At 49.0% G+C, this 26,701-nt stretch overlaps 1 protein-coding gene across 11 annotated transcripts in view; it reads right to left on the minus strand.

Moving 5' to 3' along the window:
* Nucleotides 1-366: 366 nt before the first annotated feature.
* The window catches only part of EVL (Enah/Vasp-like), a 191,993-nt gene continuing 165,658 nt past the window's right edge, over nucleotides 367-26,701 (minus strand). For 6 of the 11 annotated variants that reach the window (XM_063948353.1, XM_063948352.1, XM_063948354.1 and 3 more), the window contains 9 exons: nucleotides 24,571-24,815; nucleotides 23,456-23,577; nucleotides 21,965-22,025; nucleotides 18,566-18,626; nucleotides 17,597-17,663; nucleotides 17,445-17,507; nucleotides 4,817-4,886; nucleotides 3,843-3,900; nucleotides 367-1,000 (listed from right to left, as the gene is read on the minus strand). In XM_063948353.1, coding sequence (XP_063804423.1) covers nucleotides 963-1,000; nucleotides 3,843-3,900; nucleotides 4,817-4,886; nucleotides 17,445-17,507; nucleotides 17,597-17,663; nucleotides 18,566-18,626; nucleotides 21,965-22,025; nucleotides 23,456-23,577; nucleotides 24,571-24,815 — 785 coding nt within the window. In that variant the 3' untranslated portion in view covers nucleotides 367-962. The remainder of the gene's footprint in view (nucleotides 1,001-3,842; nucleotides 3,901-4,816; nucleotides 4,887-17,444; nucleotides 17,508-17,596; nucleotides 17,664-18,565; nucleotides 18,627-21,964; nucleotides 22,026-23,455; nucleotides 23,578-24,570; nucleotides 24,816-26,701) is intronic. The other 5 variants (XM_063948351.1, XM_063948359.1, XM_063948356.1 and 2 more) reach the window with 3 other exon arrangements.

Below are 26,701 nucleotides of genomic sequence, written 5' to 3' on the forward strand. Positions count from 1 at the left end.
AAACTAGCTAGCGAGCGATCAACTCAGAATGACCCCCATGGTCTTGCCCAACTGCTAACAAATTTGCTGCTGCGATCAGGTCTGAATTACCCCCTCGAAATTGACCTGCTGTGGCCACTTGACGTATCAATGTGTGCAATTCTTTTCAGTCTACATTTACAGAAATACCCAATAATAAACAGTCTAGCCCCCTATGTACATCTCCTTTTCTTTATACGGCACCAAACATTCCCAAGTTCCTGGCATTATCACGGTACACCGTTATGTCTGAGTCCGGCATTAAATATCAGCCAAGGAAAGCTCTCTAGGATTTTTTTGTTTGCTCCTTACTTTCTCCTTAAAGAAAGACCACACACTCCCCCCCCGTTTGGACAATAAACAGTTTATTACCAATATGAATACAGATACTGTGGTGCACTGATGTACCGCTGTAATATTGTGATGACAGTGGAAATCATGTCTTTATTTTAGTCACCGTACGATTGTTTGTAATGTGAGTCTGGTTTCTCTCGTGATTCTGCAATAAAATTCCGTTGGCAAAAAGGGTCCTAACACCGCAGACTAAAATTACTGTGCAGTCATCCTACGGAAGCAAATGGCCGACAATTCTCCTCCTTCATTATTTAAACTAGTACTAAATGAAAAATAATGCATTTAAATAAGCAAATATATCATACAAAAAAAAAAAAGGCTGAGAAATGTTGGTGCGCAATTTCAGATGAAGTCTAAAAAAAAAAAAAAAAAAATTCTATATATAATCCAGAAATGTAAAACGTTTCAGTAATTTCCTCTCATGGTAAGATTGATAGCAAATCCAAGGCTCCGTGCTTGAAAGTGTCTGCTAAGGATAAGGGTACGGAGTGCAGGTTCTGTCCATAAGTCAATGACCAATGCAACACTCAACGCGTCAGTTCTACTCGGATTCTACTGTACGTTCCCAGACCGGACCGCTCTCTCCGTTATTATGTTGTACTAATTCGGCTCAGCTCCTGCCTGATAGCTGAAAGTAAACAATTAAAAAAAATAATTAACGTTAATCTACAGAATTTATGGTGACAACACTGACTGTACTGTATGGGGGGGGGAAATGTATCAAGCCTTGGAGAAAGATAAAGGGGTATATTCAATAGGAGTCGGATCCATTCCGACATGCAGTTGTCAGAATGGATCCAACAACCCCTATTCAATGGACGGCCAAATCCGACTGTCGGATTTGGCCGTACAGAGGGTCCTGTCAGGCCGCTGCGGCCAGGAGAGCAGAGATCGGCGGCCGTGAGCGGGAGGGGCTGGCTGCGGGGGACATGTGTGGAGCCGCAGGAGGAGCTGGCAGCAGGAAGAGAGGTGCTGCGGGTGGCGGGGGGAGCAGGGATCGGCGGCCGGCGGGATGTGCTGGCAGCGGGGTAACATGTCTGTGGCGGGGGGGGGCACTGCAGGGAGAGAGGTGCGCTGGCCGGGGACAGCCAGGCACCTCTCTCCCTGCAGCGCCTCCCCCAGCCGCCGCAGACATGTCCCCCGCAGCCAGCTCCCCCCGCCGGCCGTCGATCTCGGCTCTCCCCGCCGCCCGCAGCACCGCTCCTCTCCTCACCTCAATCTGACTTGTTTTCAAGTCGGATTGAGTTTGTCGGAAAGGGGGCTAAAACCTGTCGGATTTGGCCCCATTTCCGACAGAAGCACGTGGATCTGCGTCTATTCCGCCGATCCACGTGTTTTCCGACAAGTCGGGAATTCTTGACTTGTCAGAAAAAATGAGCCCCTATTGAATAGGTCGGAACCCCTTCCGACCTATTTCTGTCGGAAGCTGCCTTCTTTCCGACAAGACGGCAGCTTCCGACAGTTATTGAATACAGCCCAAAGTGGAGAAGTTGGACAGCATCTGCCTTTCATAGACTGTGCCGCTTTATCTGATACATGCTCCCAGGTCAGGAGATTCCGTCTCGGAGGCCCATTTATCAATGAGTGTTAGCTATTTACAACTTATTGTGTATGATAATTGGTGCTCCAGCCAATCAGCTCCCAACTGCCATTTCCCAAACACATGAAAGCTAGAAGCTGATTGGCTGGAGCACCATTTATTATATATATAGATGTAACATGTGCAGAGAGAGTTAGATTTGGGAGGGTTATTTTGTTTCTGTGCAAGGTAAATACTGGCTGCTTTATTTTTACACTGCAATTTGTACTTCAGTTTTAACACAACCCATCCAAATCTAACTCTCTCTGCACGTGTTACATCTGCCCCACCTGCAGTGCACATGGTTTTGCCCATCTGCTAACAAATTTGCTCCGTCAGAGTACGGCGGGCAATGTGAGCTATTATGCGTCTAAGTCTGCCCCCACTTCTTCGAAACGCTCACGCCTCTCCCGTAACATGAACCATTTTTGTACATCTGAGTAGCCGCCTCCCAGTTACCGCCCAGCAAATTTCCAATACATTTCCGATACCGTGCATCGCTACCGCGCCTCTGTGCTTACACACTGTAGGATGCACGCGGGATGCGGCTTTTTAGCAGTTTAGATGGATGCACAGTTTTAATTTTTCCTTTGGGTTCCGCTCAAGTCGTACACCCAGATATATGAGATCTGCACCCCTGCAGCTTCCTCATGAAGATACTGGCAGTGAAACAAAATGTCTTTTTTTTTCAGATTTGTCTGTGCTAATATACATGCTGCTCCTAGCTTGTAGTAGTAGGTACTGACTGTTCCCCAGTCACTCAGTCCCTAAAAGACACCACTTCCTTGTGCAGAACCGCCTCTCTAAGTGCACCTGCTGCAACAGCCAATCACTGTGTCACATTACCATTTGTGGGTCTGATGCACTGCGGCTCCACGTGGGGTATAGAACCCTTCGTCTTTCTCTATATGTATACAAACAGCGACCAAAGTGTGTGTGTGCAAATATACGCATATAATATACATTAATGAACAATTGGCCAAATTCAGTTTGGATCGCAAATCGCAATCCGACCGCAGTTTCTCCGACGGCCCCCACTGTGCATGCTCAGGTCCCGTCCTGCGCGGGTGTGCACAGTTAATGCTAATGGTTAGCATGAACTGCGAACGACTCTGCCTGACTGACAGGCAGAGGCGTTTGCGGGACGGGCAGCGGCCCGTTGCAGGGGAGGCACAGGGTAAACGGGGGCACGGCGGCGTGAACGTGGGGCGTGTCTTCTGCGTTTTCGGGGCGACCACATATCGTCACATGCAGCTGCTCCGAGCTAAAAAATTGCGGCTGATCTCCTGCGTCGGCAGGAGGCATCCACAATTTCAGCGATCACGCTGTGATCAGCGGCCCCCAGCAGCTAGATTCAAAGGATTGCAGATTCTGCTAAAAAGCACCTTACTGAATAAGGCCCAATGTCCAATTATCGTTCTTTAAGACGTTTATATAAGGTGCCTATATGAGGTACACGATACTGTCCTACATTAATTACAATGGCAGCAGGACACCCTATATGAAGATGGCAGGCAGTTCTCTGGAACGCTGACATTTCCTCTACACATCTCCCGGCATGTGGGAGAATACGTCTGATAGATGGTTCCGGCTCAGTGTGATGCGTTCCAAGGCAATGACGCAACAACACCATAAAATATAATACAAAAATTAAAAAAAAAACAAGAATAATGTGGTTATATCTCACCATGTACTTACCTACAGTATGTGCCTGTATCCGATGCCGGAGGGGAAAAGCTTACAGATGACTTTATAAGGGCTTGGTCGGTGCTGGAGATGGCAGGGTAGCAGGGGAGGATTCCCGGGGGAAGGGGCCCCACCTCCCACCTCCAGAACTGACAGTCACCCCCAGCCCCATTACAGCACAGAAACAAACATATTTATAACTTACCATCAATAATCTCTTCTTTCACTTTATGTAACTCTCTAACGACTTCCTCTAGTATTTCCTAGTGATGAAACAAAGATACTGTAGTAAGTGACGGCGTGCAGAAGACGCACGCACAGTGTTATTCCTAACACCAGAATCTGTGATCGGCTATATTCACTGCCCAGAGCAGCAACTACAGGGACCTTTGTGATAACCGGTGCAAAGATTACAGGGGAAAAAGTGCTGTCGCCTTTAGCAACCAATAAGGCGTTTGCTTTCATTTTCTATACTGCGCTGGGAAAATGACAGTTGCAATCTGATTAGTTGCTAAGGTCAACAACACTTTTTTATTCATACCCTTAAGATATAGGGGGTCATTCCGAGTTGATCGCTAGCTGCTTTCGTTCGCTGTGCAGCGATGAGGGGGAAAAAAACGGCACTTCTGCGCATACGGCGCAATGCGCACGCGCGACGTACTATTACAACAAACGATGTAGTTTCACACAAGGTCTAGCGAAGCTTTTCATTCGCACTGCTGGCCGCAGAGTGATTGACAGGAAGTGGGCATTTCTGGGTGTTAACTGACCGTTTTCAGGGTGTGTTCGAAAAAACGCAGGCGTGCCAGGAAAACGCAGGTGTGGCTGGACGAACGCAGGGCGTGTTTGTGACGTAAAAACAGGAACTGAATAGTCTGAAGTGATCGCAAGCGCTGAGTAGGTTTTGAGCTACTCTGAAACTGCACAAAAAAACTTTGCCGCCGCTCTGCGATCCTTTCGTTCGCACTTCTGCTAAGCTAAAATACACTCCCAGTGGGCGGCGACATAGCGTTTGCACGGCTGCTAAAAACAGCCAGCGAGCGAACAACTCGGAATGACCACCATAAAGTAATATGTAAATCTCTCGCCGCGTATGATGGTATACCCCCCCCTTCCCCAATCCCTTCACCCCCACAAAAATAAGAACACATTGAGAGACCTAATTATTGCACAACTCACTTGTTTCATTCTGTCAAAGTCTAAGGCGTCTGACGATACGTCATTACTGCTGTTTACGGGCTTCATCCTGCTTAAAACGGAAACGTAGTTAAAAACAAAGTTGATCATTTTCATACAGAAGTCCAGACCACAGGTGCCGGAACATTTATGTGATATACTGAACATTGCGCTCTATAAATCTGACCCAAGCAGGAAAGCATCTATAATAATTTATAGCGTACTGATCTCCTAAAGGGTTCCGGCGATCTGCGGATTCCTGTAATTCAGCTCCAAACATTGTTTTAATTTTCTGCTTTGTTCACCCACTTTCACCACTAGTGGCCACTATAGAGTTCCACATGGGATCTGCTTTCTCTAATTCTACCACCAGTGGTCGTCATGGAGATCTGTTAATAGCCTCAGCAATTATTCCCAGCTGTAGATTAGGTGCAAATGATCTATATTCAAATAGAGGTGTTGCAGAGATACCTTGCTGGGTTATTGTTATTGCACATATTCTGCCTTGTATACTTTTGTACCTAGTGTCCCTATATCAGAGGAACCTGTCTCTAGGATCCCGGATCACAGCGTCTGATATCAGAGGAACCTGCCTGTAGGATCCCGCATCACAGCGTCTGACATCAGAGGAACCTGCCTGTAGGATCCCGCATCACAGCGTCTGATATCAGAGGAACCTGCCTGTAGGATCCCGCATCACAGCGTCTGATATCAGAGGAACCTGCCTGTAGGATCCCGCATCACAGCGTCTGATATCAGAGGAACCTGCCTGTAGGATCCCGCATCACAGCGTCTGATATCAGAGGAACCTGCCTGTAGGATCCCGCATCACAGCGTCTGATATCAGAGGAACCTGCCTGTAGGATCTTGCATCACAGCGTCTGATATCAGAGGAACCTGCCTGTAGGATCCCGCATCACAGCGTCTGATATCAGAGGAACCTGCCTGTAGGATCCCGCATCACAGCGTCTGATATCAGAGGAACCTGCCTGTAGGATCCCGCATCACAGCTTCTGTGTATCAGAGGAACCTGCCTGTAGGATCCCGCATCACAGCGTCTGATATCAGAGGAACCTGCCTGTAGGATCCCGCATCACAGCGTCTGATATCAGAGGAACCTACCTGTAGGATCCCGCATCACAGCGTCTGATATCAGAGGAACCTGCCTGTAGGATCCCGCATCACAGCGTCTGACATCAGAGGAACCTGTCTGTAGGATCCCGCATCACAGCGTCTGACATCAGAGGAACCTGTCTGTAGGATCCGGCATCACAGCGTCTGATATCAGAGGAACCTACCTGTAGGATCCCGCATCACAGCGTCTGACATCAGAGGAACCTGTCTGTAGGATCCCGCATCACAGCGTCTGACATCAGAGGAACCTGCCTGTAGGATCCCGCATCACAGTGTCTGCATATCAGAGGAACCTGCCTGTAGGATCCCGCATCACAGCGTCTGATATCAGAGGAACCTGCCTGTAGGATCCGGCATCACAGCGTCTGATATCAGAGGAACCTACCTGTAGGATCCCGCATCACAGCGTCTGATATCAGAGGAACCTGCCTGTAGGATCCGGCATCACAGCGTCTGATATCAGAGGAACCTGCCTGTAGGATCCGGCATCACAGCGTCTGATATCAGAGGAACCTGCCTGTAGGATCCGGCATCACAGCGTCTGCATATCAGAGGAACCTGCCTGTAGGATCCCGCATCACAGCGTCTGCGTATCAGATGAACCTGCCTGTAGGATCCGGCATCACAGTGTCTGCATATCAGAGGAACCTGCCTGTAGGATCCCGCATCACAGCGTCTGATATCAGAGGAACCTGCCTGTAGGATCCCGCATCACAGTGTCTGCATATCAGAGGAACCTGCCTGTAGGATCCCGCATCACAGTGTCTGACATCAGAGGAACCTGCCTGTAGGATCCCGCATCACAGCGTCTGATATCAGAGGAACCTGCCTGTAGGATCCCGCATCACAGTGTCTGCATATCAGAGGAACCTGCCTGTAGGATCCCGCATCACAGCGTCTGATATCAGAGGAACCTGCCTGTAGGATCTTGCATCACAGCGTCTGATATCAGAGAAACCTGCCTGTAGGATCCCGCATCACAGTGTCTGCATATCAGAGGAACCTGCCTGTAGGATCCCGCATCACAGTGTCTGCATATCAGAGGAACCTGCCTGTAGGATCCCGCATCACAGTGTCTGATATCAGAGGAACCTGCCTGTAGGATCCCGCATCACAGCGTCTGATATCAGAGGAACCTGCCTGTAGGATCCCGCATCATAGCGTCTGACGTCAGAGGAACCTGCCTGTAGGATCCCGCATCACAGTGTCTGACATCAGAGGAACCTGCCTGTAGGATCCTGCATCACAGCATCTGATATCAGAGGAACCTGCCTGTAGGATCCCGCATCACAGCTTCTGATATCAGAGGAATCTGCCTGTAGGATCCTGCATCACAGCATCTGCATATTAGAGGAACCTGCCTGTAGGATTCCGCATCACAGCGTCTGATATCAGAGGAACCTGAACCTGCCTGTGGGATCCCGCATCACAGCTTCTGCATATCAGAGTAACCTGCCTGTAGGATTCCGCATCACAGCTTCTGATATCAGAGGAACCTGCCTGTAGGATCCTGCATCACAGCATCTGCATATCAGAGGAACCTGCCTGTAGGATCCCGCATCACAGCGTCTGAAATCAGAGGAACCTGTCTCTAGGATCCCGCATCACAGCGTCTGACATCAGAGGAACCTGCCTGTAGGATCCCACATCACAGCGTCTGATATCAGTGGAACCTGCCTGTAGGATCCCGCATCACAGCGTCTGAAATTAGAGGAACCTGCCTGTAGGATCCCGCATCACAGCGTCTGATATCAGAGGAACCTGCCTGTAGGATCCTGCATCACAGCGTCTGCATATCAGAGGAACCTGCCTGTAGGATCCGGCATCACAGCTTCTGAATATCAGAGGAACCTGCCTGTAGGATCCCGCATCACAGTGTCTGCATAACAGAGGAACCTGCCTGTAGGATCCCGCATCACAGCGTCTGATATCAGAGGAACCTGCCTGTAGGATCCCGCATCACAGCGTCTGATATCAGAGGAAACTGCCTGTAGGATCCCGCATCACAGTGTCTGATATCAGAGGAACCTGCCTGTAGGATCCCGCATCACAGTGTCTGCATATCAGAGGAACCTGCCTGTAGGATCCCGCATCACAGTGTCTGATATCAGAGGAACCTGCCTGTAGGATCCCGCATCACAGTGTCTGATATCAGAGGACCCTGCCTGTAGGATCCCGCATCACAGCGTCTGAAATCAGAGGAACCTGCCTGTAGGATCCCGCATCATAGCTTCTGAATATCAGAGGAACCTGCCTGTAGGATCCCGCATCACAGTGTCTGATGTCAGAGGAACCTGCCTGTAGGATCCCGCATCACAGTGTCTGATATCAGAGGAACCTGCCTGTAGGATCCCGCATCATAGCTTCTGAATATCAGAGGAACCTGCCTGTAGGATCCCGCATCACAGTGTCTGCATATCAGAGGAACCTGCCTGTAGGATCCCACACTACAGCGTCTGATATCAGAGAAACCTGCCTGTAGGATCCCGCATCACAGTGTCTGCATATCAGAGGAACCTGCCTGTAGGATCCCACACTACAGCGTCTGATATCAGAGGAACCTGCCTGTAGGATCCCGCATCACAGCGTCTGACATCAGAGGAACCTGCCTGTAGGATCCCGCATCATAGCTTCTGAATAGCAGAGGAACCTGCCTGTAGGATCCCGCATCATAGCTTCTGAATAGCAGAGGAACCTGCCTGTAGGATCCCGCATCACAGTGTCTGCATATCATGTTAAATGTGGAGTTGATAAACATGTTGACACTTTAACCATGTCATAATTTTTCTTGTCAAACTTATGTCCATGTCAACATTCTGACTGGATACCAGGCCACACATACAACGAGGATCACTCAGCAAGGTCACTTCTGGCCCTAAACAAATATAATGATGATGATCACTATTGTGCCTGTTAAACCAACGGGTAGATGACTTTCACCGCCCAGTGTGCGCGGCTACCTTGGTCCCTGGCGTTGTGCGGTCCCTCTGCATGGGTGGCAGGCGGCTGCATCTCACCCAGAGCAACAGGACCAACCTGAGAGCCACCAGAAGACAATGTGACCACGGCTTACACTGGGGATGTCCGATAGCGTACGTTCTCTGACTCCACTGATACATATAACGTGTGTGACTGTAACAAGATGTCTTCTAGTAGATCCAGCAGGTTCATAAAACGTTTTCAGCTAGTCATGAGCCAACAAGATCTAATGAGACAATTGTGGGAGGGTACCGGCAGTTTGCAGTAAGTACTTCTATAAGAACTAGGGCGGTTAAATAGCTGTATCATCCGGGGTAATAAACGGCCATGATCTAGATGATGGAGTAGAAAGACTTTGCTAAATCGTTCTATACACAAGACACAAGGGTAAATGTACTAACGCTTCTACAACTGAGAAGTGCTGGCGTTGCCCATATCAACGATTACTGTATCAGCTGGGGATGAGGTACGGTTACTGTATCACTGGCTGCACAAGGGGAAGAGGTACGGTTACTGTATCACTGGCTGCACAAGGGGAAGAGGTACGGTTACTGTATCACTGGCTGCACAAGGGGATGAGGTACGGTTACTGTATCACTTGTTGCACAAGGGGATGAGGTACGGTTACTGTATCACTGGCTGCACAAGGGGATGAGGTACGGTTACTGTATCACTTGTTGCACAAGGGGATGAGGTACGGTTACTGTATCACTGGCTGCACAAGGGGATGAGGTACAGTTACTGTATCACTGGCAGCACAAGGGGATGAGGTACGGTTACTGTATCACTGGCTGCAGAAGGGGATGAGGTACGGTTACTGTATCACTCGCTGCACAAGGGGATGAGGTACGGTTACTGTATCACTGGCTGGAGAAGGGGATGAGGTACTGTTACTGTATCACTGGCTGCAGAAGGGGATGAGGTACGGTTACTGTATCACTGGCTGCACAAGGGGAAGAGGTACGGTTACTGTATCACTGGTTGCACAAGGGGATGAGGTACGGTTACTGTATCACTGGCTGCACAAGGGGATGAGGTACTGTTACTGTATCACTGGCTGCACAAGGGGAAGAGGTACTGTTACTGTATCACTGGCTGCACAAGGGGAAGAGGTACGGTTACTGTATCACTGGTTGCACAAGGGGATGAGGTACGGTTACTGTATCACTGGCTGCAGAAGGGGATGAGGTACTGTTACTGTATCACTGGCTGGAGAAGGGGATGAGGTACTGTTACTGTATCACTGGCTGCAGAAGGGGATGAGGTACGGTTACTGTATCACTGGCTGCACAAGGGGATGAGGTACGGTTACTGTATCACTGGCTGCAGAAGGGGATGAGGTACGGTTACTGTATCACTAGCTGCAGAAGGGGATGAGGTACGGTTACTTTATCACTAGCTGCAGAAGGGGATGAGGTACTGTTACTGTATCACTGGCTGCACAAGGGGATGAGGTGCGGTTACTGTATCACTGGCTGCACAAGGGGAAGAGGTACGGTTACTGTATCACTGGCTACAGAAGGGGATGAGGTACTGTTACTGTATCAGCTGGTTGCACAAGGGGATGAGGTACGGTTACTGTATCACTGGCTGCACAAGGGGATGAGGTACGGTTACTGTATCACTCGCTGCACAAGGGGATGAGGTACTGTTACTGTATCACTGGCTGCACAAGGGGATGAGGTACGGTTACTGTATCACTGGCTGCACAAGGGGATAAGGTACTGTTACTGTATCAGCTGGTTGCACAAGGGGATGAGGTACGGTTACTGTATCACTCGCTGCACAAGGGGATGAGGTACGGTTACTGTATCACTGGCTGCACAAGGGGATGAGGTACGGTTACTGTATCACTCGCTGCACAAGGGGATGAGGTACGGTTACTGTATCACTGGCTGCACAAGGGGATGAGGTACGGTTACTGTATCACTGGCTGCACAAGGGGATGAGGTACGGTTACTGTATCACTGGCTGCACAAGGGGATGAGGTACGGTTACTGTATCACTGGCTGCAGAAGGGGATGAGGTACGGTTACTGTATCACTGGCTGCACAAGGGGATGAGGTACGGTTACTGTATCACTGGCTGCAGAAGTGGATGAGGTACGGTTACTGTATCAGCTGGTTGCACAAGGGGATGAGGTACGGTTACTGTATCACTCGCTGCACAAGGGGATGAGGTACGGTTACTGTATCACTCGCTGCACAAGGGGATGAGGTACGGTTACTGTATCACTCGCTGCACAAGGGGATGAGGTACGGTTACTGTATCAGCTGGTTGCACAAGGGGATGAGGTACTGTTACTGTATCACTGGCTGCAGAAGGGGATGAGGTACGGTTACTGTATCACTGGCTGCACAAGGGGATGAGGTACTGTTACTGTATCACTGGCTGCACAAGGGGATGAGGTACGGTTACTGTATCACTCGCTGCACAAGGGGATGAGGTACGGTTACTGTATCACAGGCTGCAGAAGGGGATGAGGTACGGTTACAGTATCACTGGCTGCACAAGGGGATGAGGTACGGTTACTGTATCACTGGCTGCAGAAGGGGATGAGGTACGGTTACTGTATCACTGGCTGCACAAGGGGATGAGGTACTGTTACTGTATCACTGGCTGCACAAGGGGATGAGGTACTGTTACTGTATCACTGGCTGCACAAGGGGATGAGGTACTGTTACTGTATCACTGGCTGCACAAGGGGATGAGGTACGGTTACTGTATCACTGGCTGCAGAAGGGGATGAGGTGCGGTTACTGTATCACTGGCTGGAGAAGGGGATGAGGTACGGTTACTAGATCACTCGCTGCACAAGGGGATGAGGTACGGTTACTGTATCACTGGCTGGAGAAGGGGATGAGGTACGGTTACTGTATCACTCGCTGCAGAAGGGGATGAGGTACTGTTACTGTATCACTGGCTGCAGAAGGGGATGAGGTACGGTTACTGTATCACTCGCTGCACAAGGGGATGAGGTACGGTTACTGTATCACTCGCTGCACAAGGGGATGAGGTACGGTTACTGTATCACTCGCTGCAGAAGGGGATGAGGTACGGTTACTGTATCACTGGCTGCACAAGGGGATGAGGTACGGTTACTATATCACAGGCTGCAGAAGGGGATGAGGTACGGTTACTGTATCACTGGCTGCACAAGGGGATGAGGTACTATTACTGTATCACTCGCTGCAGAAGGGAATGAGGTACGGTTACTGTATCACTGGCTGCAGAAGGGGATGAGGTACTGTTACTGTATCACTGGCTGGAGAAGGGGATGAGGTATGGTTACTGTATCACTGGCTGGAGAAGGGGATGAGGTGCGGTTACTGTATCACTCGCTGCACAAGGGGATGAGGTACGGTTACTATATCACAGGCTGCAGAAGGGGATGAGGTACGGTTACTGTATCACTGGCTGCACAAGGGGATGAGGATGAGGTACTATTACTGTATCACTCGCTGCAGAAGGGAATGAGGTACGGTTACTGTATCACTGGCTGCAGAAGGGGATGAGGTACTGTTACTATATCACTGGCTGCACAAGGGGATGAGGTACGGTTACTGTATCACTGGCTGCACAAGGGGATGAGGTACTGTTACTGTATCACTGGCTGCACAAGGGGATGAGGTACGGTTACTGTATCACTCGCTGCACAAGGGGATGAGGTACTGTTACTGTATCACTGGCTGCACAAGGGGATGAGGTACGGTTACTGTATCACTCGCTGCACAAGGGGATGAGGTACGGTTACTGTATCACTCGCTGCACAAGGGGATGAGGTACTGTTACTGTATCACTGGCTGCACAAGGGGATGAGGTACGGTTACTGTATCACTCGCTGCACAAGGGGATGAGGTACGGTTACTGTATCACTCGCTGCACAAGGGGATGAGGTACTGTTACTGTATCACTGGCTGCAGAAGGGGATGAGGTACGGTTACTGTATCACTGGTTGCACAAGGGGATGAGGTACGGTTACTGTATCACTGGCTGCACAAGGGGATGAGGTACTGTTACTGTATCACTGGCTGCACAAGGGGATGAGGTACGGTTACTGTATCACTGGCTGCACAAGGGGATGAGGTACGGTTACTGTATCACTGGCTGCACAAGGGGATGAGGTACGGTTACTGTATCACTGGCTGCACAAGGGGATGAGGTACGGTTACTGTATCACTGGCTGCAGAAGGGGATGAGGTACGGTTACTGTATCACTGGCTGCAGAAGGGGATGAGGTACGGTTACTGTATCACTGGCTGGAGAAGGGGATGAGGTACGGTTACTGTATCAGCTGGTTGCACAAGGGGATGAGGTACGGTTACTGTATCACTGGCTGCAGAAGGGGATGAGGTACGGTTACTGTATCACTCGCTGCACAAGGGGATGAGGTACGGTTACTGTATCACTGGCTGCACAAGGGGATGAGGTACGGTTACTGTATCACTGGCTGCACAAGGGGATGAGGTACGGTTACTGTATCACTGGCTGCACAAGGGGATGAGGTACGGTTACTGTATCACTGGCTGCAGAAGTGGATGAGGTACGGTTACTGTATCAGCTGGTTGCACAAGGAGATGAGGTACGGTTACTGTATCACTCGCTGCACAAGGGGATGAGGTACGGTTACTGTATCAGCTGGTTGCACAAGGGGATGAGGTACGGTTACTGTATCACTCGCTGCACAAGGGGATGAGGTACGGTTACTGTATCACTCGCTGCACAAGGGGATGAGGTACGGTTACTGTATCAGCTAGCTGCACAAGGGGATGAGGTACGGTTACTGTATCACTGGCTGCAGAAGGGGATGAGGTACGGTTACTGTATCACTGGCTGCACAAGGGGATGAGGTACGGTTACTGTATCACTGGCTGCACAAGGGGATGAGGTACGGTTACTGTATCACTCGCTGCACAAGGGGATGAGGTACTGTTACTGTATCACTGGCTGCAGAAGGGGATGAGGTACGGTTACTGTATCAGCTGGTTGCACAAGGGGATGAGGTACTGTTACTGTATCACTGGCTGCAGAAGGGGATGAGGTACGGTTACTGTATCACTGGCTGCACAAGGGGATGAGGTACGGTTACTGTATCACTGGTTGCACAAGGGGATGAGGTACTGTTACTGTATCACTGGTTGCACAAGGGGATGAGGTACGGTTACTGTATCACTGGCTGCACAAGGGGATGAGGTACGGTTACTGTATCACTGGCTGCACAAGGGGATGAGGTACGGTTACTGTATCACTGGCTGGAGAAGGGGATGAGGTACGGTTACTGTATCAGTCGCTGCACAAGGGGATGAGGTACGGTTACTGTATCACTCGCTGCACAAGGGGATGAGGTACGGTTACTGTATCACTCGCTGCACAAGGGGATGAGGTACGGTTACTGTATCAGTCGCTGCACAAGGGGATGAGGTACGGTTACTGTATCACTGGCTGCAGAAGGGGATGAGGTACGGTTACTGTATCACTGGCTGCACAAGGGGATGAGGTACGGTTACTGTATCACTGGCTGCACAAGGGGATGAGGTACTGTTACTGTATCACTGGTTGCACAAGGGGATGAGGTACTGTTACTGTATCACTCGCTGCACAAGGGGATGAGGTACGGTTACTGTATCACTCGCTGCACAAGGGGATGAGGTACGGTTACTGTATCACTGGCTGCAGAAGGGGATGAGGTACGGTTACTGTATCACTGGCTGCAGAAGGGGATGAGGTACGGTTACTGTATCACTGGCTGCAGAAGGGGATGAGGTACGGTTACTGTATCACTGGCTGCAGAAGGGGATGAGGTACGGTTACTGTATCACTCGCTGCACAAGGGGATGAGGTACGGTTACTGTATCACTCGCTGCACAAGGGGATGAGGTACGGTTACTGTATCACTGGCTGGAGAAGGGGATGAGGTACGGTTACTGTATCACTCGCTGCACAAGGGGATGAGGTACGGTTACTGTATCACTCGCTGCACAAGGGGATGAGGTACGGTTACTGTATCACTGGCTGGAGAAGGGGATGAGGTACGGTTACTGTATCACTGGCTGCACAAGGGGATGAGGTACGGTTACTGTATCACTCGCTGCACAAGGGGATGAGGTACGGTTACTGTATCACTGGCTGCAGAAGGGGATGAGGTACGGTTACTGTATCACTCGCTGCACAAGGGGATGAGGTACGGTTACTGTATCACTCGCTGCACAAGGGGATGAGGTACGGTTACTGTATCACTGGCTGGAGAAGGGGATGAGGTACGGTTACTGTATCACTGGCTGCACAAGGGGATGAGGTACGGTTACTGTATCACTGGCTGCACAAGGGGATGAGGTACGGTTACTGTATCACTGGCTGCAGAAGGGGATGAGGTACGGTTACTGTATCACTGGCTGCAGAAGGGGATGAGGTACGGTTACTGTATCACAGGCTGGAGAAGGGGATGAGGTACGGTTACTATATCACTCGCTGCACAAGGGGATGAGGTACGGTTACTATATCACTCGCTGCACAAGGGGATGAGGTACGGTTACTGTATCACTCGCTGCAGAAGGGGATGAGGTACTGTTACTGTATCACTGGCTGCACAAGGGGATGAGGTACTGTTACTGTATCACTGGCTGGAGAAGGGGATGAGGTACTGTTACTGTATCACTGGCTGCACAAGGGGATGAGGTACGGTTACTGTATCACTCGCTGCACAAGGGGATGAGGTACGGTTACTATATCACAGGCTGCAGAAGGGGATGAGGTACGGTTACTGTATCACTGGCTGCACAAGGGGATGAGGTACTGTTACTGTATCACTGGCTGCACAAGGGGATGAGGTACTGTTACTGTATCACTGGCTGGAGAAGGGGATGAGGTACTGTTACTGTATCACTGGCTGCACAAGGGGATGAGGTACGGTTACTGTATCACTCGCTGCACAAGGGGATGAGGTACGGTTACTATATCACAGGCTGCAGAAGGGGATGAGGTACGGTTACTGTATCACTGGCTGCACAAGGGGATGAGGATGAGGTACTATTACTGTATCACTCGCTGCAGAAGGGAATGAGGTACGGTTACTGTATCACTGGCTGCAGAAGGGGATGAGGTACGGTTACTGTATCACTGGCTGCACAAGGGGATGAGGTACGGTTACTGTATCACTGGCTGCACAAGGGGATGAGGTACTGTTACTGTATCACTGGCTGCACAAGGGGATGAGGTACGGTTACTATATCACAGGCTGCAGAAGGGGATGAGGTACGGTTACTGTATCACTGGCTGCACAAGGGGATGAGGATGAGGTACTATTACTGTATCACTCGCTGCAGAAGGGAATGAGGTACGGTTACTGTATCACTGGCTGCAGAAGGGGATGAGGTACGGTTACTGTATCACTGGCTGCACAAGGGGATGAGGTACGGTTACTGTATCACTGGCTGCACAAGGGGATGAGGTACTGTTACTGTATCACTGGCTGCACAAGGGGATGAGGTACTGTTACTGTATCACTGGCTGCAGAAGGGGATGAGGTACTGTTACTGTATCACTGGCTGCACAAGGGGATGAGGTACGGTTACTGTATCACTCGCTGCACAAGGGGATGAGGTACGGTTACTGTATCACTGGCTGCAGAAGGGGATGAGGTACGGTTACTGTATCACTGGTTGCACAAGGGGATGAGGTACGGTTACTGTATCACTGGCTGCACAAGGGGATGAGGTACGGTTACTATATCACAGGCTGCAGAAGGGGATGAGGTACGGTTACTGTAGCAACTGTCTGCACAAGGGGATGAGGTACGGCTACTGTATCAGCTACGATACAAAAAGCTCTAAAAATCTCTTTAGAATCCAGAACGTTTTCTGTGACTGCACCTGGCTTTATGTGACTGGATAATCGTCTTATACTTGTCACAGACCGTAACACAATAACACAACGTTGCTATATCTTCCATTGCTTTATAGGACCGCTGATAAGGGCCATTGCACAACTGGACCATGTGATCACCACACACAATGATAAAACAAGACATGCGGTGAAGTGTACCCATTGCCGAATCAGAGCGGAAGCGGCGACTGAGTGGGCGGAAGCAGTATTCAGGAGAATGCAGGTTACCAATTCAGCAGGCCCCAGCGGCCTCACCCAGGGGCTGATTCTGAGTCAGAGGCATTGGATAAAACGGAAGCATCTTCCGATGCAGAACCGACTGCACACGCGGCTAAACCAGAAAGCATGATCTGCACATGTGCTGCAGGAGGCGCCTGAAGCAGCAACTAGATGTTTCCGCGTCACAACGTGCCGCAACGGATGCAAAATCAGGATCTGCCCCTAAGGCCCGTGCCGTGTGAATTGGTAAGTATTATTCTGTGACCTGGGTACACTTTGGAAGAAACCCAACAACAATGACACAACAACAACAACGAGCAAACGCAACAATACTAATGTGTTTAGCACAGAACACGGAAAGACAAATAAACTGGACGGAACAAGCTGGAACAGTCAGAGCTGCAGTTTGCTTTGGTACCTAGAGGGTGGCTGACATTGTATGGGGCTCTTAGCTTCCGGGCTCTTCACCACCGGTGGAGTTCTATGGCAATGCAATGAGATAGCACATGAATTTAGCGCACTACAAGGTCTGCTCCATGCATGAACACTTCACCTGCGGCTTCCACTTACCTGGAGAGTAAGGAGGCTACGGGCTTCTCCACCGAGTTACTTCTCTCCCACGGCTTCTTACCCAAGTCTGGAATAATATCACATTCTACGGTTATTTCATTACCTGATCAGATCCTGCTGGAGTAATGACCTAAAGGTCGGGGAGCAGACTCTTTACTGGTGTCCAAAAAAGGTATACAGTCACTATGGCAACATTCAAAACCCATTGACAAGAAATGTTTCCAGGGAGACTGGTTTATTTGTGTGCCCCTTGGATATGACAACAAATCTGTGCATTGCATCAACTAAAATTAAGATAACTGTCTGGACATGACCCATCTCCGAAGATGGTGTTCTCCCTGAACGGTGGCCATCCACGTAATGTTGTTAGTAGTCATATTGCCGGTTTTAGACCTAATTGAGTGTATGGACCTTAGATACTGTGGAGGTGGATCTATCATATATCAGGTAGGTGCAGGAAAAATCCAGTCAGAAGACGTATGCTGTCATCAGCCAGCTACGCTAATGATGCACTGTAGGCTGTACCAGGCAATGATCCGTTTTCTGGACTCTTGCTCAGAGAAGGAGACAGCTAAAGGGTGAGCACAAATTGCCATCCTTCCCTTCATCACATGAACTCATCGGATGATACAGTATTTCTGCAGGATTGGCTAAATGTATGGTTGATGTTGGACCAATAATGCGTGTTGTGTCAGTGACCGCGCTCCGTTTGCTGAACACAACACTGCATGGTCGCGGTGCCAGCTGAGAGCTCAAATTATTTATTTTTCAGGAGTATTAGAGATAACCCGCCTGACAGATGGACTAACGAGGCAGGACGCCCGTTGTGTGGTACCTGCATCAGTAGGACAGTAATTGACTGGTGTCTCACTGTACATGGCTCAGTAACAGTGACCCCAGGCAAGTTACCTTGCAATGGATATGTATTATATAGGGTAAGACTGGGCTGTACAGTGCTGATGACATTACCTGCAGAGTTCTGAGGTGTGGGACCGCGAGTGTTGGGAGAAGATGAGAGACTGGAATCCTCCTAAACATAGAGGAACAGAATGATGTATAGTATAATGTACAATAAAGCGGGGTAAATAATGTATCCTCGGCTGTAACACATCAGGGTAGTAGCATTACCGAGTAACCATATGATTCCACCTGCACAACACTTATACTACTAAACTTTATTCATTTTTAAATTTATATTTTAAGATTTGCAAACTTTTCAGGGTTGGCGCATGGCACGGCCAGACCCTCATAGCCATCTGTGCGACGCCTGGCAATAAATACATGTGACATTTTAAAAAACGTTAACGTCACCAACAAATAGATGCTGTGACCAACCCACTGATTTCAGATCACATATGACTGAATGAACTTGGATATGTGAGATGTGTGAGTTGTATTTGAAATGTGAAGGAGGTCTGTATGGGACATGTAGGGAGGTCTGGGGTATGTACAGGGCATGTATGGGACATGTAGGGAGGTCTGGGGTATGTACAGGGCATGTATGGGACATGTGGGGAGGTCTGGGGTATGTACAGGGCATGTATGGGACATGTGGGGAGGTCTGGGGTATGTACAGGGCATGTATGGGACATGTAGGGAGGTCTGGGGTATGTACAGGGCATGTATGGGACATGTGGGGAGGTCTGGGGTATGTACAGGGCATGTATGGGACATGTAGGGAGGTCTGGGGTATGTACAGGGCATGTATGGGACATGTAGGGAGGTCTGGGGTATGTACAGGGCATGTATGGGACATGTAGGGAGGTCTGGGGTATGTACAGGGATCAGATAGGCATGTATGGGGCATGTGGGGAGGTCTGCGGTATGTACAGGGATCAGATAGGCATGTATGGGGCATGTAGGGATGTCTGGGGCATGTACAGGGATCAGATAGGCATGTATGGGGCATGTAGGGATGTCTGGGGCATGTACAGGGATCAGATAGGCATGTATGGGGCATGTGGGGAGGTCTGAGGTATGTACAGGGATCAGATAGGCATGTATGGGGCATGTAGGGATGTCTGGGGCATGTACAGGGATCAGATAGGTATGCATGGGGCATGTGGGGAGGTCTGAGGTATGTACAGGGATCAGATAGGCATGTATGGGGCATGTGGGGAGGTCTGAGGTTTGTACAGGGATCAGATAGACATGTATGGGGCATGTGGGGAGGTCTGGGGTATGTACAGGGATCAGATAGGCATGTATGGGGCATGTAGGGAGGTCTGGGGTATGTACAGGGATCAGATAGGCATGTATGGGGCATGTGGGGAGGTCTGGGGTATGTACAGGGCATGTATGGGGCATGTGGGGAGGTCTGGGGTACATACAGGGATCAGATAGGCATGTATGGGGCATGTGGAGAGGTCTGGGGTATGTACAGGGATCAGATAGGCATGTATGGGGCATGTGGGGAGGTCTGAGGTATGTACAGGGATCAGATAGGCATGTATGGGGCATGTGGAGAGGTCTGGGGTATGTACAGGGATCAGATAGGCATGTATGGGGCATGTGGAGAGGTCTGGGGTATGTACAGGGATCAGATAGGCATGTATGGGACATGTGGGGAGGTCTGGGGTATGTACAGGGATCAGATAGGCATGTATGGGGCATGTAGGGAGGTCTGGGGTATGTACAGGGATCAGATAGGCATGTATGGGGCATGTAGAGAGGTCTGTGGTATGTACAGGGATCAGATAGGCATGTATGGGGCATGTGGAGAGGTCTGGGGTATGTACAGGGATCAGATAGGCATGTATGGGACATGTGGGGAGGTCTGGGGTATGTACAGGGAATAGATAGGCATGTATGGGGCATGTAGAGAGGTCTGTGGTATGTACAGGGATCAGATAGGCATGTATGGGGCATGTGGAGAGGTCTGGGGTATGTACAGGGATCAGATAGGCATGTATGGGACATGTGGGGAGGTCTGTGGTATGTACAGGGATCAGATAGGCATGTATGGGGCATGTAGGGAGGTCTGGGGTATGTACAGGGATCAGATAGGCATGTATGGGGCATGTGGGGAGGTCTGGGGTATGTACAGGGATCAGATAGACATGTATGGGGCATGTGGAGAGGTCTGGGGTATGTACAGGGATCAGATAGGCATGTATGGGGCATGTGGGGAGGTCTGGGGTATGTACAGGGATCAGGTAGGCATGTATGGGACATGTGGGGAGGTCTGGGGTATGTACAGGGATCAGATAGGCATGTAGAGAGGTCTGGGGTATGTACAGGGATCAGATAGGCATGTATGGGGCATGTGGAGAGGTCTGGGGTATGTACAGGGATCAGATAGGCATGTATGGGACATGTAGGGAGGTCTGGGGTATGTACAGGGATCAGATAGGCATGTATGGGACATGTGGGGAGGTCTGGGGTATGTACAGGGATCAGATAGACATGTATGGGGCATGTAGGGAGGTCTGGGGTATGTACAGGGCATGTATTGGACATGTGGGGAGGTCTGGGGTATGTACAGGGATCAGATAGGCATGTAGGGAGGTCTGGGGTATGTACAGGGATCAGAAAGGCATGTATGGAGCATGTAGGGAGGTCTGGGGTATGTACAGGGATCAGATAGGCATGTATGGAGCATGTGGGGAGGTCTGGGGTATGTGCAGGGCATGTATGGGGCATGTGGGGAGGTCTGGGGTATGTGCAGGGCATGTATGGGACATGTGGGGAGGTCTGGGGTATGTACAGGGCATGTATGGGACATGTAGGGAGGTCTGGGGTATGTACAGGGCATGTATGGGACATGTAGGGAGGTCTAATGGGACATGTATGGGGCATGTGGGGAGGTCTGTGGTCATATACATAGGACAGATAGCCATGTATGGGACATGTATGTAGTTGTGATATGCATGTATGGAGCATGTGGGGAGGTCTGGGGGCATGTAAGTAGGTCAGATAGGCATGTGGGGTAACTTGATGAGTATATGGGGCAGGTCTGATGGCCATGTAAAGAGAATATAGGAGGTGTGGCGTTCCCCATGTAGCGGGGTGTTCCCAGGGGAGCGAGTGTCTGGGGGAGTCTGGGCACATCCAGGAAGCACTCAGTGTATGGAGCAAAGTTCATGTGTCCTAATTGTTGCTGGCCCACTTTTCACAACGAACGCCACGTTCTGCCCGGTTCCTACCATCAGATGGAGCACAAATGTTCTCCCTTGCAGGCAACACAATTGCAGGCTTTTACCTGTATAAAACAGACGCAACTGTGCAAACATAGGCATTCCATCCCAAAAATAGCAGAAGGACATATGACCCGCAGGCCGGTGTTCCCACTGACAAGTGCACATTGGAATCCCTTGCGTATAACACAACGATATCGCACACAAACAAGAGACATCCGCAGAGACTCACATTTTGGCATTCTTCCTCTTTTTTGTCCCCAGGTTTATCGGTCTGTGAGGCCGCTTTCCTTCTGCAACAGACAGTCTGATTGTGGTCATTACAAATCAATGGTGGGGTACGTAATCTGGTGTGCGCACACATGCCACCACATCTGTGACCTATTCCACCCCACGTTGGCAGGCTAGATCAGAGTAGCGGCATCACAAGGTGCCCCCTGCGCTTACTGGTCAAAAAGATTCTTGAATTTGTCCAGTTAAATTCAACCACATTTTGTATTTGTACAGTGAATACCCAAACTCGCTTTGATTGCAGTTTTGAGCAAATTTAGTAAAAAAAAATTTGTTGACTGAATGGAGCAATAAATATATCAGAGGAGCATGCCCTGTAGGCCCCAAGGGCAACCCTGGCTGTGCCTTCAAAGGCCACAGCCAAGCGTCAAACTGGCCCACAGGGGAAGAAACCCCCGGTAAGCCCCACCCCCTCCTCTAGGATCAGGTTTTAGAGTGTATACAATAATTATACATGTTACGTTATACTGTACAGGACTATGGTGTATTTTATACCGTGCATTAATCTGGTAAATTATCATGCATGGACTAAAGGGTCCCAGACCACATACTCTCTAATGGTTATCCCTGCCTCTGTGTTGGCTGGCTCCACTCCTTCTGGATACTGACCACACCTCTAAACAAGGGCCCCTATCCCTATAATCCCCTGTTGGGCCCTTCATGCCCCAGTATAATATTGGCCATAGCATTCAATAAACACTGTACAATGTTTAATTGGGTAATAGGCCCTACACACTGGCCGATACCACTGAAAGATATGAACAATCTCGTTCATTAATGAACAGGATATCGTTCATATCTTTAAGCATGTATGCACCAACGATGAACAATGCACGGCCCCGCGCTCGTTCATCGTTGGTGCCGCCTCGTTTAAACATGCAAGCCAATATGGACAATCTCGTCCATATTAGCATGCAGTGCTGAAGGAACTTCACTCCACCCGTCACCCCCCTCCTGCCGCCGGGTCGGCCGTATTGTATGTAGGGCACCTCGGCGGCACATCATGCTGTGTGTAGGGCCCATTAGATAGTAAAAGACTATGGGGGAGATTTATCAGACCTTCTAAAGAGGACTAGTAGAAGTATTGCCCATAGCAACTAATCAAGTCCTAGCTCTCATATATCCAGTACATTCCATAAAATGAAAGCTAGAATCTGATTGGTTGCTACAGGCAACACATCTTGTCCTCTCTAGAAGGTCTGGTGACCTCTCATGGTGTGGTGCGTGTAGCTATAGCACAACAGGAAAGACTTGATGTTGGTTGGGGTGGAGCTAATGATTACCCAGCAGAACCAAACCATGGCAAACACCGTCATGTCCCAGGAGCCGCTCTCCTCCATTTGGCTTTGTAAAACAATCTTTGCCTGATCTCCAGTATGGAGAGACAACTATAACTATGATCATTACAGTAGGACCTCATTGTGGAACAAACCTTTTTGCCAGCAGTTTATTCATTTCCTCCATTAATCCCCCTCCACTGCCACCACTGCTTGTCCGGTTGGCATCAGTTTTGGAAGCCCCGCTGAGACTAGAACTTCCCGACACATCTTCTGGCTTTAAAGACATGAAATAGTTATTCAGCTGCTGTTCCCCCAAGACCCCTGAGAATCACGAACACAAACGGAGAGCTTCAGACAGGCGCGTCTAGTGACAAGTGTGTGTCTGGTCCTTACCGAGACCGTTAGCGGGACTATGGGGGGAGGTGTATCAAACCTTCTAAAGTATGGAGAAGTTGTCCAAAGCTAACATTTATTTAGAACATTCTATAAAATGCCAGGGAGAAAGTGATTGGTCGGGTAACTATTCTGCCTGCCCTTTGTAGGACATTAGATAAATTTCCGCCTTTGGGCCAGAAGTACTAAGCCTTAAAAAGTGATAAAGTGGAGAATGATAAACTACCAGCTAATCAGCTCCTAACTGTCATTTTTCAAAACAGCATGTAACATGGCAGTTAGGAGCTGATTGCCTGGTACTTTATCTCCGTCCAAGGCTTAGTAAATAGACCCCATAGTCCTTGTTGGACCTTAGGCAGATGCCACCCTTGCTTGCTGCCTGTCCCGGCGCTGACTGAAATACTGAGGTGTATTCAAGACATAACTTCAGAATGAACGGACGTTTCGCGCAGCCGTAGCTGACGGAGTTACCAGCCTTCCTACAGATCACTTGTCACTAATGGGGCTATTTATTAAAGTGAGAAAAGACATCTCTTTGGGTTGTAGCCATTCTGCTACCATTGGACGTAACAGGGAAATGATTATTAATATTTTTTGTATATATTCAAAAAATTTAGCGTGCTGTACACTGGGCCGCTGCAAGAGCTCTGAACTGAGGTTAGTCTCAACTGGTAGCTACTCTGTACCCAATTCATATAATTCACCTCCGCTGAGCCAGCTAATTGCACTACCGTGATGAGTGACTGGGGAGATCAAGTCTTTAAGTGGACAATTCCACATTCTCATTCATAGGGTCAATACAACCAGGAAAGGACCAAAGTAATGGAAGTATTTCACAAAACGAAGCTTAATATAAAAGATACCCAAGGCTCACCCTTTGTACTTTTCTCAGTTTGGCACCGGCCAGGGCCGCAGCTAGCCCAGAGGCTGGACTGTCTTCATAGACCACCCCTTGGCTTCCCCCGGCTGGTAGAGGCGGGGCAGGTGGCGGTGTAGCTCCTGATGGTGGGGGAGGACCAGGTGGGGGCGGCGGTGGAGGTCCGCTAGTTGGAGCAAGTGCTAAACCGATTGAAGCTACCATAGTAGTAGAAGAAGGGTGACCAGGTGGAAGCATGGGACCTTAAAAAAAGTAAGAAGATGTTTTCTATTAGATCACAGCTAAACATCTACTGATCTGCCACATTCCGTCATTCAATAATATTAAGGAGGGTTGACTACAACTCCCAAAAATAATATTAATATTTTCCTAATGTCACTAGTGGTCTTGAATGATATGTGTCCTGCTAAGGCTGGCCAATAAGCATTACAATAGTCTTCTGCTATTCTATGCAAAATTCTAAAACGATATTCAGATGGCTACATTTAAAAGTAGGGATAGCCATCGACCATGGATGATCCAAAATCATTGATGGCCTATGACCGATGTCAAATACTTTTACCATCGATGGGTGAGAACCAGATGGTTTCCCACCATCGATGGTTTAGTGCTACCAATTTATTAATTTTTTCTTATAGTGTCAGGCCATGGAGCTTAGTCCCACCCCCTGACACACACAAAGCCACGCCCCCAGGTTCTGATTGGCCCACATTACAATTAACCGTAATGCATGGGGTGACCATTGATGGGTACAACCATCAATGGTTCCTTAGCAGATGGTTTTACACCATTGAGGTTATTCATCAATGATACCATCGATGGTTAGCATCAATGGATAACCTACCGATGGCCATCCCTATTTAAAAGTAGTGATTTGCACTAAATGCTCATTTTCTCAGTTGATATTCTGGAAAGGGTCACCTCTGCGGCAAGTCCACCTTTGTTAAGTACAACCTACCCAAAGCCTGTAAGACTTATGGAGAGATAGAATGTCTATTCCTCCCCCGCCAGCTCCCTACTCCATATCAGGTCAGGTCATATCAAGAGCTGATGCAAAGCAGATAAACAGCATTGGAAGCAGCAGATGGCTATTTAGCCTAGTAAACTGCTAATTAGCATATTAGTCATCTGAACCAATCCTAGGTCACCAGTGCCTGAGATTTGACAAATGTTTTCTCTACAGGCTTTGAATAGCCTATAGTTATCAAAAGAGGATCCATATAGCAGAGGTGACAGATCCATTATAAAGGTTCCAACAGTATATTAAACAGTTTTGTAATTCACAGTATTTTGCTTCTTAATTTGAATTTTTTCCTTAACAATTTGAAGGGTTTTCCACCTTTGGTCAAATGTAATCTATTGTTGTGTACATGCCGCCTGGACTAACTGAATTATTAAAGCTTTGCTGCTCTCCCCACACCGGGTAGCGCTGTAGCCACAGAACATTTCTATGCTGTATCGCACAGCGACTAAACTTAAATTACCCATATGAGACATATATTCCATTGGTGGCAGTGGGGTCTAAAGAATGAGCCATTCTTACCGCTGCGTGTTGCGGTGAAATGTTCCTGTCTTGTCCAGTTATCCTTATATAGGAAGAGTGTCTCCAATAAAGACTATCCCAGCCATCGGGATTATACAAAGATGGCAATGGCTATTGGGTGTCAAGTCCAAAGATGGCATTGGCTATTGGGTGTCAAGTTGAAAGATGGCATTGGCTATTGGGCGTCAAGTCCAAAGATGGCATTGGCTATTGGGTGTCAAGTCCAAAGATGGCATTGGCTATTGGGTGTCAAGTTCAAAGATGGCATTGGCTATTGGGTGTCAAGACCAAAGATGGCATTGGCTATTGGGTGTCAAGACCAAAGATGGCATTGGCTATTGGGTGTCAAGGACCACCGTTGCAGGACGGCAGCAGGGAGCACATGCAAAATAATAAATTAACATCATCCAAAGGTGGAGAAACCTTTTAATCCCTGTGGCCTAGAGGGATGCACCTATTTCTGCAGATTGCTGGACGTGAGGTATAGCACCAGGGCCACTGGCAGTAAGTTGGTAGGACAAGTCAAGAAAAAAAAATAACAACAGTGTTTTGTAAACCTGAATGTATAACAAAAAAAATTACTAA

The sequence above is a fragment of the Pseudophryne corroboree genome, chromosome 12 (genome assembly GCF_028390025.1).
Source record: "Pseudophryne corroboree isolate aPseCor3 chromosome 12, aPseCor3.hap2, whole genome shotgun sequence".
Classification (NCBI taxonomy): domain Eukaryota; kingdom Metazoa; phylum Chordata; class Amphibia; order Anura; family Myobatrachidae; genus Pseudophryne; species Pseudophryne corroboree.